The sequence below is a fragment of the Chanodichthys erythropterus genome, chromosome 14 (assembly GCF_024489055.1).
Source record: "Chanodichthys erythropterus isolate Z2021 chromosome 14, ASM2448905v1, whole genome shotgun sequence".
In the NCBI taxonomy this organism is placed as follows: domain Eukaryota; kingdom Metazoa; phylum Chordata; class Actinopteri; order Cypriniformes; family Xenocyprididae; genus Chanodichthys; species Chanodichthys erythropterus.
The window spans coordinates 45376391-45388697 of NC_090234.1; the positions used below are offsets into that span (position 1 = coordinate 45376391).

At 39.6% G+C, this 12307-nt stretch overlaps 1 protein-coding gene across 6 annotated transcripts in view; it reads right to left on the reverse strand.

Annotated features, from left to right (window-relative positions):
* kalrna (kalirin RhoGEF kinase a) overlaps positions 1–12307 on the reverse strand; it is a 296510-nt gene that overhangs the window by 283355 nt on the left and 848 nt on the right. For 4 of the 6 annotated variants that reach the window (XM_067410582.1, XM_067410577.1, XM_067410578.1 and 1 more), the window contains exon 1: positions 1155–1347. The exons of 1 other annotated variant lie outside the window; for it this stretch is intronic. In XM_067410582.1, the coding sequence (XP_067266683.1) occupies positions 1155–1221 (67 nt within the window). In that variant the 5' untranslated portion in view covers positions 1222–1347. Of the gene's footprint in view, positions 1–1154; positions 1348–12307 lie in introns of those variants that run through there. One more of the 6 variants, XM_067410580.1, reaches the window with a different exon arrangement.

Below are 12307 nucleotides of genomic sequence, written 5' to 3' on the forward strand. Positions count from 1 at the left end.
TCCAAAAGTGCTGCACATGATTCAAGGTCTTGCCACTATGCTGACCCAGTGTCCCCTTTTAAACGTCAAGGGTTGTTTGTTGTGACATCATTATTTACATGACAACTGCACTCAACTCGACATACACATTATAAATATTGATATCCACTTTGCAAAGACAATATGGACAACATAAATAGCATGGATGCATATTTTACAAATGTATATGTAGCAATAATTTTAAAATCACCAGATGCAAAATCAACTTCATGGCCTCAGCTTCCTAATTTTAAGACCAAGAGCTTATAGAAGTGGTTGATTTTTAAGCATTTCAGCAATCAAAGCCTCCCTCAAACTGGGGTTCAATATACATCAAACTGCTTGGCGTATCCGACACTCACAAGCGCTTTTACACAGATGATGCATATTAAGAGTGGACTGTTTGAAATTAGCTTCTTCCCAATCAATGCCCCATGAGCCCTGCATGAAGCCCAGTAAGAACATGAAAATGACAGTGATTTGACTCTTAACAGACTTATGACAACAAACCAGCCATTTTGTGCACTACAGCATAAGAAAAATAACCAAAATCCTGAGAAATGAGGCATCAGAAGTTTTCCAGCAGTTATATGGTGCTGTTCAGGGGATATGGGATGGGCTGGCTTACAGACTAAAGCTCAGTGTAGCTGTCAGTCAAAGCAGGATAATGGTACTAATGCTCAGCATCACCCATCACACAAACCTGGACCTTAAGCATCCTTAAAGAACAAGATAAAGGCTAATGGGATACATCAGGATATTATGGTTTTAATCTTAGCTATTGAGTTTATTATAACGTCTGTCTCTTTCAATTTAGTGTGCTTAAACAAAACCTACATTACAGAAGCAGCGCTAGCGTAAAAAAAATGAATACAATTAAATAAATTAGGAAAATAAGTAACGAAATTAAATACATTAAAAGCAAACTGAAATTTGCTGTACAAAGACAGTAAAAGGAGCAATTGTGAAATTAAAAAGTAGCCTAAAAATTATGATGGTAACAGACATATAGCTAGTAAACGCCATGAATAAAGGATGGAAAATGACACAATAAGTGCGCTAATAATTGTAATAATAAGCCAAACGCTGGCCTATCTACAGAGAACACTGTCTCTCCATCTCTCCTCTCATCGTACCTGTTTTGAAGAATGCATCCGTGTCTGAATCAGTGGGTCCGTCCTCCGCCGCTTCAGCGGGATTCATCTTTCCTCTTAGATCTCACAGCTCAAAATAACGAGAAATATATCCAGATTTAGCGCTCCATCATCTCTATATTTCTGTGTTTTGACTGCACAGCCCTCGTTCAGAGCGACAAAGCGCAGCTCTGCATCGCCTTCTATTGTCTCCAGATGCGGCTCTCCTCCTCAGATCGCTCTTTTCGCTTCTTACGAGTCGGTTCTTTGGAACCGGTTCACCAATGGGACTGATCGATTCGTTCGCGAATTGGTCTGACAGGAGCGGTTCTCGCGAGTAGTTTCGGTCTTGTCCGATTCGAAATGAGTCAAGAGCCGGTGAACACAGTCCTCAGTGATTGGGTTTCCGAATGATTTAATGAGTGGGGCGGAAAGTAAGTTAGGTACTGTGCAGAAAACACGTCTACAATTTAGTATGATGACACAGTGTGGCACATGACAAAGAGATTGATTGAATGAATGCATAATGTTTTATTAGAAACATGAGAGACATCCAAAAGATGTGCAATAGACTAGTATTTCTGCAAAAGTAAACACTAAGAGAATAAGTATTTGTCTAAACTTGAAAAGATTGCATATGAAATAGAACTTTACATTAATCTCGATAGTGTGGGGCAGCAAAGTGAACTAGAACACATGACAATACGATAGCCTACATAGGCTATACGAATTAATGTTACTTAACAGTAAATACGTTTCATATTGAAATGTTTGAAGGTTTTTAAAAATGTCAGTGTATGCTCGGGTACGGGTGTGACGTAAAAGAACCGGTGAATCATTTTGGAACCGCCTCATTGAAATGAACTGTTCGAAAGAACCGTTTCGCGCAAATGAGTCGAACCAGCTCAACACAAAGCGGCGGGCTGCCTGTGTGTGTGTGTGTGTGTGTGTGTGTGTGTGTGTGTGTGTGTGTGTGTGTGTGTGTGTGTGTGTGTGTGTGTGTGTGTGTGTGTGTATGTGTGTGTGTCAGATAGGATGGAGCGCGATCCTGACAGTGAAAGCTGATGATGTCATGAATTCTGCATAATGTCAGTGGGCTTGTTGGTCACTCTTTTCCTTTCTTATAAATATTTTCTTTAAAAAGCTAATGAGTTGTTTTAGAAACATAAGCACGCTCATTTAGATGGCCTCCCGGAGTGCCAGAGACTGTTTGTGTGGAGTGGCTGTTTTTCTAACAATAGAGCATAAGTGTCTGTGTGCGTGCGTGCGTGCGTGTGTGTGTGTGTGTGTGTGTGTTTGGGCCCTCCCTCTGTGAGATATCACGCCCCCATCACTCAGTCTTTGGGCTATTGAAGAATCCTAATGCTGGAACATATATTTTCATAATAAATAGAAAGCAAGTGTGCATCCATATTCATAAATTAAAGCTTTCTTTCTTTCTTTCTTTCTTTCTTTCTTTCTTTCTTTCTTTCTTTCTTTCTTTCTTTCTTTCTTTCTTTCTTTCTTTCTTTCTTTCTTTCTTTTGTTGCTGTTGTTGTTTGTTTGTTTGTTTGTTTTGTTTTTTCCTTGTCCTTGTAGGGACATTTTTGATCCCCATGAAAACAATAGTTAAAAATAATAAATCACACTAAGTGATGTTGTTTGAAAATGTAAAATTGCAGAAAGTTAGGGTTAAGGTTAGGTGATAGAATATACAGTTTGGACAGTATAAAAATCATTATGTCTAAATCCACATAAAACATGAATGTGTGTGTGTGTGTGTGTGTGTGTGTGTGTGTGTACCTTGTTGTTACATTAATCAGCCTTAACAGTTTGATAGAACTGCAGCCATTTTTGGTTGTGCAATCAATAAAATAACTCAATAATTTATATATTTTCTACCTACATCTGAATATAGCATTTTGTTACTTTGATTATATAGTGATACTAGTGTTTGTTTCTGAGATTTCAAACAAAATGACAAACAGAAAGACCGCTTATAGGGTGAAAATTTAAGGTTTACTGGAAAATCGAGGATTTACTGCCCCCTGGCGACTGCCACACAATATTACAACTTAAATCAAATTATCAGAGACAGTGTACACCTTATTTTTTATGGATCTGAGGACATTTCAATATTAAGTTTTTTTATAAAACAAATAATTTTAGCTACGTTTAGCTCCTTGTAGAGCAACATTAAACACAATTCTCATATTGAACTAATTTTTCCTATATCCAGCAAACCTTTATTTAGAGCCACATGAAACTATAAGTTCTCTTAATTTTGTTCCATTTCTCTCTTCATTTATTTCCCTGTCATTATGTAATCTGTGCATTTTTTGCATTTATTGATTATGACATCAACACTTAAAGTAATTAATAAATACTAATTTGCTCGCAGTCATTACACATGCCAGAAAACCAAGTTGTAAAAATAAAATAATTTTTTTTAATCATCAAGCATACTTGTAATTTCACCCCTTAAGATTTTCTCTAACAAATCATGCTTTCTTTTCACAATTGTTTTATAATCATATCAACACCCAAAGAAATCAAATGCAGTCTTTAAAAATTTAAATATACATACAGTGTATCTTCTTTTTGATCAAGACCAAAATGAGAAGAACCCATTTTGATTACTAAGCAAACATCTCTGCTCGTTATTTTGATTCTAGTTCTTCCTCTAACCATGAACTCTTCTGGCAGTGTGTTGTATGTGGAGTGTGTGTGTGTGTGTGTGTGTGTGTGTGTGTGTGTGTGTGTGTGTGTGTGTGTGTGTGTGTGTGTGTGTGTGTGTGTGTGTGTGTGTGTGTGTGCCAGGAGGCCTGTTGTTAGCTGACTCTAAGCAGGCACAATACCAGCTTCCTTCAGCCAACCTACAGGCCCCTGCAACTCAAATATTCAGCAGATGGTTGAGCTATGTAAATGCCAGAATTACACAACTATCTATCATACACTTGGAGTACTAGAGGCAAAATATATGCATGTTATTTTTAAATTAAAGATTTTTTTTTTTTTTTTTTTTTTTGAAGCAGATGGACTTCTGAGAAATTTACGAGGATGAACTGAAGATGTTAGTGCTTTTCTTACTTTCTTTACCGCTTTGATTTTCTTCAGCACAGTTTTCACATTGTAAAAGTAGGCTAAATGGGAAGGTTGAAACGAGTGTTGACCCGCATCTGGTTACTGTGAGAGATGAGCCGTGCTGAACAGAAGCAATGACATGTTTATGGCCAGGTGTTGAGGAATGGACCATACCAAATTGCTCCCTAGGTGAGTTTAGTGTTATTGGGTGAGATGGTCAGAGCATGGAGAAGTGTTTCATCACAAACATCTGTTCTCTCTCTTTCTCATTCTCCCCTTGATAATTTCTCATCATATCTTTCACAGCGGTCTTACCCTATTGTGTGTGTGAATGTGTACATGTGTGTAAAATATTAAGTTCACTCTTTCAGCACAAAGGGCCATTCACACTAAGGAAGATAACTAATGTTAAAGGTGAAGTAGCCTATGTAGTTTCTGTGACACTAGTGGCAGCTAGTAGAATTACAAAAATAAAGTATATCTTCAAATAACTTTGCAAATGCACCTTTTGTGCATCGCACCTCCCCCAACTTAAACATCACAAACACAGCTTTCACGGGTGCTTGTGAACACATGTCTCAACAGGTAAACATAGGCTATTTTCAATAACAGGTCCAACATATTAGGAATATTTTTAGCTGTTTTTCTATGTGTCATAAGTAAGCAATATAATAGGCTAAACACTCTGTCTAGAGCGAATATGAGCATCTTTCTTATATAATAAACCTATTCAACGTATCTGCACTGGACACATTTTTTTTTTTACATGACGTGGCACAACTGTTTGAGGCTGATCAAAGACTATAGAATAACACATGACGTGTCACTCGTATTGTTTTGAATGGGAGAAAGTGTAACGCGCAATATGGCGGAATAAGTCCCGCCTTCTAAATAAGAGCCAATCGCCGACTGGTAAAGTCATCGCGTCACTTCAGCGGCCGTTAGAATCACCGGTTTCTATAAAAACAGTCAGACGCGCATTTAGGTCTGCGCATTCGCATTAGCTTGATCCAGCCTGAAAAATGTTTTTTTTTTTGGGGTCATGATTCGAGTGTTTAGAAACTAAATTTATGAGCCGGTTGTTGTTAGATTTCATTGGTGATTTCAAATATGAAATTTAATCGTAAGGTTGGCGAACAGTTTTGAAAAATTTGATATTTCCCCATTCAAAGAGATTGCATGATGCCCAGGATGCCCGAGAGGCATTTCAAAGATGGCCGCCGAGTGAAATGACTTGTCTTAAAGGGACTTTGGGCTGATTAAACATAAACTGGTACATTATAGTTGTGTCACAATTAGGCTTGGGTATCGGGTATCGAGTATCGATTGGAACCGGGGCTAGCTTTGCGATTTTCCCGGAATCGTTTAAAAGTTTAAATTTCGATTCCTAGTTTCGATTCCCAGTCCGCCGACTGCAAGAAGAAACCGCTTAACACCAACGAAGAAGCGTCCACCGAAAGTGTTGGCATAACCGAGCGAGTCGAACATGTGCATCGGCGGTCCAAAGTGTTGCTTCAGTTTTCTAAATAGAACGAAATCTCGGCAAAATGCAACATTTGCAGCAAGATTGTTTCCGATCTGAGCCACTTCCAAATGTGGTTTTAAATCCGATACATATCCGATCTCTGAACATGCGACCTACGTCTAAACACACATATCCGATTCCTATTGTAATTCCAAGCCATCAAACGGCGAGGGCGGCACGTTTGCTCACTAAAATATAGCTTCAATGTTGTATTATGAAGCAGACGTGCATGTGCACTCGCACCAAAAATTCTCAGCTCAATATTAATGTGGGAACTTTGTCTAACATGAAAGAAATTGCGCACACACATATATTCAGCAGCTTCGCACGCGCGCGCTCTCTCCCTTGCTCGCTTGAATTCATTCAAAAATCGGAATTCTAAAACTAATAAATGTAGATAAAATATCAAAAACACAAATTACCTTTATTTTCCGGTCTATATCCGTTCAGTCAGAATTCGCGCTGCAATACACCCATGACAGCTGTTAACTTATCCATTCTGACAGGCTAATCATGGCCACTCCATGAATTATATAAACAATTTTAATAGCACGGCCATTCAAAACCCGAGGATCTACTACGTGCATTTAAAACTATCAGTGACGATCATTTTGGGGCAGGAAGTAGCCTAATGTAAACACAGATATCGATACCAGTCGCGTCTAAAGTGAGTGTAAACACACTGGCCAAAAAAATCGGATATGGTCAAAAGATCGGATTTGTGCATTAAGACTTGCAGTGTAAATGCAGCCATACACTCATGTGTAAATGTGTTTTCAATATATTCATAATTTATAATATTTATATTCAAGTTCATGGATTTGATATTTATATTGTAGTTGAAAACAGCCCTGTGAGAAATTCATAGTAAAGTTCATAAAAAGTAAAAAGTTCATAGAATTAAAATTGATGGAGAAGGTCAGACTATTTCCTTCAGAAAGACCGTTGGTTAGCTAGCACATTTAAAATATCCTAAACTTTTTTTCGACCCTGCCTCTTAAAAGAATCGGAATCAAGAATCATTAGGAACCGGAATCGAAACAAGGAATCGAAATCGAAATCGGAATCGGAATCGTTCAAATTCAAACGATACCCAACCCTAGTCACAATGCCTAGTTCCCGTTGACGTGTTCATGACCTGTTTAATCTTTGAAGGTCTAAATGCAGCAAATGTTTGCTTGCAATTCTGTAACTGAAGCTGAATGTCTTTTCTCATAATGCACGGTCATGGTCCCATACCAGCTAAAAACCAAAGCCCCTTTAAAGGAACACTTCACTTTAAAAAAAAAAAAAAAAAAAAGGCTCATTTTACAACTCCCCTAGAGTTAAACAGTTGAGTTTTACCGTTTTCGAATACATTCAGCCTATCTCCAGGTCTGGCGATACCACTTTTAGCATAGCTTAGCATAGTTCATTGAATCTGATTAGACCGTTAGCATCTCGCTCAAAAATGACCAAGAGTTTCAATATTTTTTTCCTATTTAAAATTTGACTCTTCTGTAGTTACATCGTGTACTAAGACCGACGGAAAATGAAAAGTTGCGATTTTCTAGTCCGATATGGCTAGGAACCAGGGATGGGCAAAAATACATCAAAATGTATTTTAAAATAAAATACCAAATACCTTAATTTTAAATCTATCAAAATAAACTACAAAATACAGCAGCCACACCATGTATCAAAATAAACTACTGTATTTTTGTATTTTGAAAATACAAAAAAATACTTTTACAAGGGAGCATGAAATTTCTTTGCAAACCTTCCATCAGTTGGCCCGGTTGATCTATCTCTTCACCATTACACTGACTTTATAAACTAAACAATGTTTGATAGCAACAGCTTTTCTTTGCCCGAGTCAATCAATAAATCTGACATATGCAACCAGTTAAAGGCACAAATGTAGGATTTTTAGATTAAAATATTCAAAAACCACTAAAACAATGTTATATTTTTTGTTGAGTTGTGTACTTACATTATCCCAAATGTTTCCAAAAAATTCTAAATCCAGAGAAATAAGCAATTTTAACCAGGACACACACCATGTCCGTGTGTCGCCTATCAATGACATCATTACCCTCAATTTCCCATTTATTTTGTCGAAAAGCCATGGAAACATCAAAGACACTTTAGTACTGTATATTGTGAGTGTTATTAGACAGGGAAGCAACTGTTTGGATACCTTTATTGACAGAAAACTCATCATGTTATATCGCTTAACACATTAAGGGCCAGATTTACTAAGCGGGGCAAATTAGCGCGAGAGCCCAATTCCACAAATGTGTAGATGGGAGTGGCAAGTTTTGCACGTGATCTGCTGACATGCAAATTAAAGAACACAGACACAGTCAGATAATTTACATAATGACTAACGCAATATATACCAAGAGCAGTGCAAATTAGAGTTGGGTCGCATATAAACAGAGCTGAATCCTGACGCTGATGTTCTCATCAGGTGCGGGTCGACACAGGCGCAACTTAACATGTAATCTGACAAACACAAATACTGTATAATATAGTTGGCCTATAGATATAGATATAGGCAAACGATATGTTCGGATAAGGTCTTACTCTGGCATTTCAAAGAAATTAATAATCCTTCTACCACGCGCTCTCTGTTCTATGCGGTGTCTCCTCCTAACAGCAACAATTGTAGCCATGTCACAAAATGGGTTCATAAATGCTTTTTTAGGGTTTAATAATGGTGTAAATACCAGTTAATTGATGAGCGCAAACATTAGTAAATCGCATTGTGTAATTCATTTAAATACTCTCTTCCCATAAATTTTGAATCTGAAAGGGAAACACCTACAAATACAAATGCAATAAGGTCAGCCACCAACAAAACACCCACACGTTTTCAGTGCTAATTTTATACTGCGTGTCTTTAGTAAATCCCGACAGTAGTTTTTTAATGCCAAAAGAGGGTTTGCGCTGGCACAAGCTGTTAGTCAAACTAGTCTTTTTATTTGAATCTCGTTTGATTTATCGCGAGTACCATGTTTTACCACTAGCTTACTGCAGTGTGCAACAAGTGTCTCATAGTAGCTGCTGAGCGAACGCACAGAATAGCACTATACCAACTTTCAACACACAAATATATTGGAAGCGGCGAATGTGGCATAATAAAAGATCCGCTGCTGTCGAGCTGTGTGTCGCATTCATTAGTAATCGCTCAAGTGGGCTCGTTACTGCTCTCAGAGCATTTGGTCCTGCTCTGCTTCATATTACAGTAACATTAATAATCTCTCCATTAACATGATTTCTTCCTGTCTTTCCCACCGGCTGTAGACGTGAACACAATACATCCCATGATTCATGATTCAAGGTGTCATCGAGCTACACCTTTGTTTTGAATTAGTGATCTTTAGAGGCAAAAATGTACATATTGTGGTTTTAACGGATCAAATATTCACATATCCCTGTGATTTCCCAGATGAAGGTTAGTTTTAAAGTAACCAACAGTATAATGTTTGCAAATTACTCATAACTGTATCCTAATTTAATTACCTACTTTGCATCAGCAACACTGACTCAATGACAAACAAGTCATTCATAAGAAGACAACTGATGGCACCTGTATTCATAGCAACTATTTTTAAACCAATGAATCATTTGATTGTTAATCAGAAATATAGGGGGTTGCTGCTTGGTAATGTTTTCAAGAACATTATGTAAATTGGTATACTATTTAGCCTAGGCTACCAAAATGAACACCAAAACTTAACATGAACTGTTAAAAAATATAGCAATTTATGTAAAAAAAAATGATGGAAAGCTGGCAGCCAGTGTCTTGACCACCTTCTTCTTCCATTTGGATCAATTTTCTGATCAACTTTCTGATCACAAGTCTCTGCAAACTATAGAGTAGGCACCAATCAGAGGCTGTAATTTTATGATGTCATCATGTAGACAAAGTATTTTACAGTATTTCAAAAATACAAAAATACAAAACACAAAAGTATTTTGATACAAAATACAAAGCCATTTTCATCAACCCTATCAAATACAAATGACAAAATACTATGATATTACGCATCGACTGTGACCCCCCGCTTGCACACGCAGTGTGCCTTGCAACCATGGAGACATTTGTGAGAGACACTGCGTAATATCATTGCGCCTGCTGCACCCATGGTACGGCAGCAAAGTTTATTTTATTTATTATTATTAAAGGTATCTTGTGAAAATAAAAGTGTGGACCTCCCGAGGAACCCTGAAACTCCATGAGATAATTTGCTATTGGATGGAAGACATCACCAAAGTGGATCGAGTGGTGAAATCGGAGCGGCTAGAGCAGTTTTTCCCTGAAGTGGAGCCGTGAGAACGTCTCAGGTTACGTATGTAACCATAGTTCCCTGAGAACAGGGAACGAGACTCTGCGTTGAACAGAACGCATTGGGGAACCGTCACGTGACCCAGGTGTCGAAAGCACTATCCCACAACTCCAATTGCTATTGGCCGGCGACAGCCTATGACGTCATACGGCGCGACCCGGATGTATAAAGGGAGCACCTGGAGAGACAGGTGGGTAACGATATACCCACGCCGCCATGCTGGAGGGGAGTGCCTGCCAAAAAATATGGCTGAGGCAAAGACCTCAAGGCAGTTCTCAAACTGCCCAGCAACTCCCCCTCGGGTCACACCAGGCTGTCAGTGACAGCATTCCCTTTGGCCAACAGCCCAAGCTGAAATTCCAAAAGGCTACTACCTTTTTCTCTCAAAAAATAGAGCCTAAAGAAATCGCTAAGGCATCTGGGACCCACTTTCCCGAAGGAAAAAGTGGTCCCTTTAAGGGAATGTGGCCAAGGAACCAAAGGGAACCTCGGCCAGCCACTCTTGAGGGGAACGGGGTCACCCTCATTGCCACCAGGGAGGCCGGCCTGGTCTTATATGGGAACAGACTCAGTCCAGGCCAACCCTGTCTGAATACAGAGCCTCTAGAATGCATTCTTGAAGAAGAAAATAGGTAAGAGTGACTGCAAAAAGGCAGAAACCAGCTCAGACCCACGCGTAGAGATGGGCATCCTGGAGAGCAGAACTCAGCTGAATGCTATGAACCCTCATATCGAGGGGAGATAATCTGCTCACCTAGGATCTACCCAGTGCTTAATTAAAGCACTGAGGAGGCTGTACACTGAAAACCCTGAAAAAGGGGAGCACAAACCAGCCTAGGGCTGATTCTAAAGATGGGGCCTGATGAAGGCCTAACCATCATAACCAGCTTAGGGAGCTAAGCACTATTACCAAACTCAACCCCAAGGGGGAAGCGCAGAGCTCACCTAACAGGTAGACTATGCCAAGAGCACATAATCATGGAGGCCCGGGAGGGACTTACAACATGACAACAGAAGTATACTCCAGAAACGACCCGTTTTAGTAAAACGCCTTTCTGAGAACCTGTCTAACGTACAGAGACAGATAACTTCCATGGCAGCCGTGGGAAAGCTGCACAGTGCTCCTAAATAATCCACCCAACACAAACCGACAAGCAGTGTACTCAGTAAAAAACACTTTTTACTCTTTAAACAAGAGGAGTACAGCGTACGCCAACACGTATTAAGGAAGGCCTGGAAGGCCTATAACCTCAACAAACACGTGGCATCAGCTCGTGGTAGTGTTTAGGTCCCAAGCCAGGTAAACAACCCGCAAAAGAGGGGGTTGAATCTACCACTTGGGCCCCTGGCCAGCGAAAGTGTATATGACTAGTTCTCAGGGAGAAATACACCCAAAACAAACACCAGTATGTCCAATAAAGGCGGCCCGCAGGCTTAGCATCCTTCAGGACACATGGCGTAAGTCTCGTGGCCGTTTCCAGGAGCACAAAGATCCAACCTAAGCGCTAGGTGGCTCTTAGCTCAACTAGAATCATCGACTCAGAGGCAACAATAGGTTAAACCAAACCTCAGTAAGGTTTCACTACTGACATCTCATCCAGAGCCGCACAGAAAAACACAATCTGTGCCAACACGTAAACTAAAAAGGAGGCCTGAAGGGGCCTGCCGATTCAATGACACGTGGCTTCAGTTCGTGAATTTCCAGGGAACCAAGCTACAGGGAACCAGCTCTAACCCAATAAACTATGGGAAGCTAACTGCTACCTGTGCTAGGCTACACTTTCCAAACAGGCAAAGTACCCTAAGTTCTGACTAAAGGGAACCATACACAACCAACATGGCTTAAGGGAGGCTAGTTGAGCCTGCTACCTCAAACAACATGCTGCAGGGCCTGAAGCCGTGTAAAACCAAAAAACAGTATGTGAGCAGACTGAAATCTATTACACAACAGTATAAAACTATTGCTAACTAGAAGGAGGCTGAACAGTCTAGCCTACAATTACCGTTATATGCAATATAGCTGATAAACAGATAACTGAAAGGGAGCTGACAGATACTAACTTTTCTCAAAAAGTGATCTAGCTACCCTGAGTATGCAATCCAACAGGTAATGCACTCAGTAACACTGGGGAAAGGATTCACCAAACACTTACATAGAGGCTGCTTTTTAGAAGGCCTACTATCATAAGCGGGTGCCAACCTGTGGCAGCATATCAAGCTCACATACCAAATGT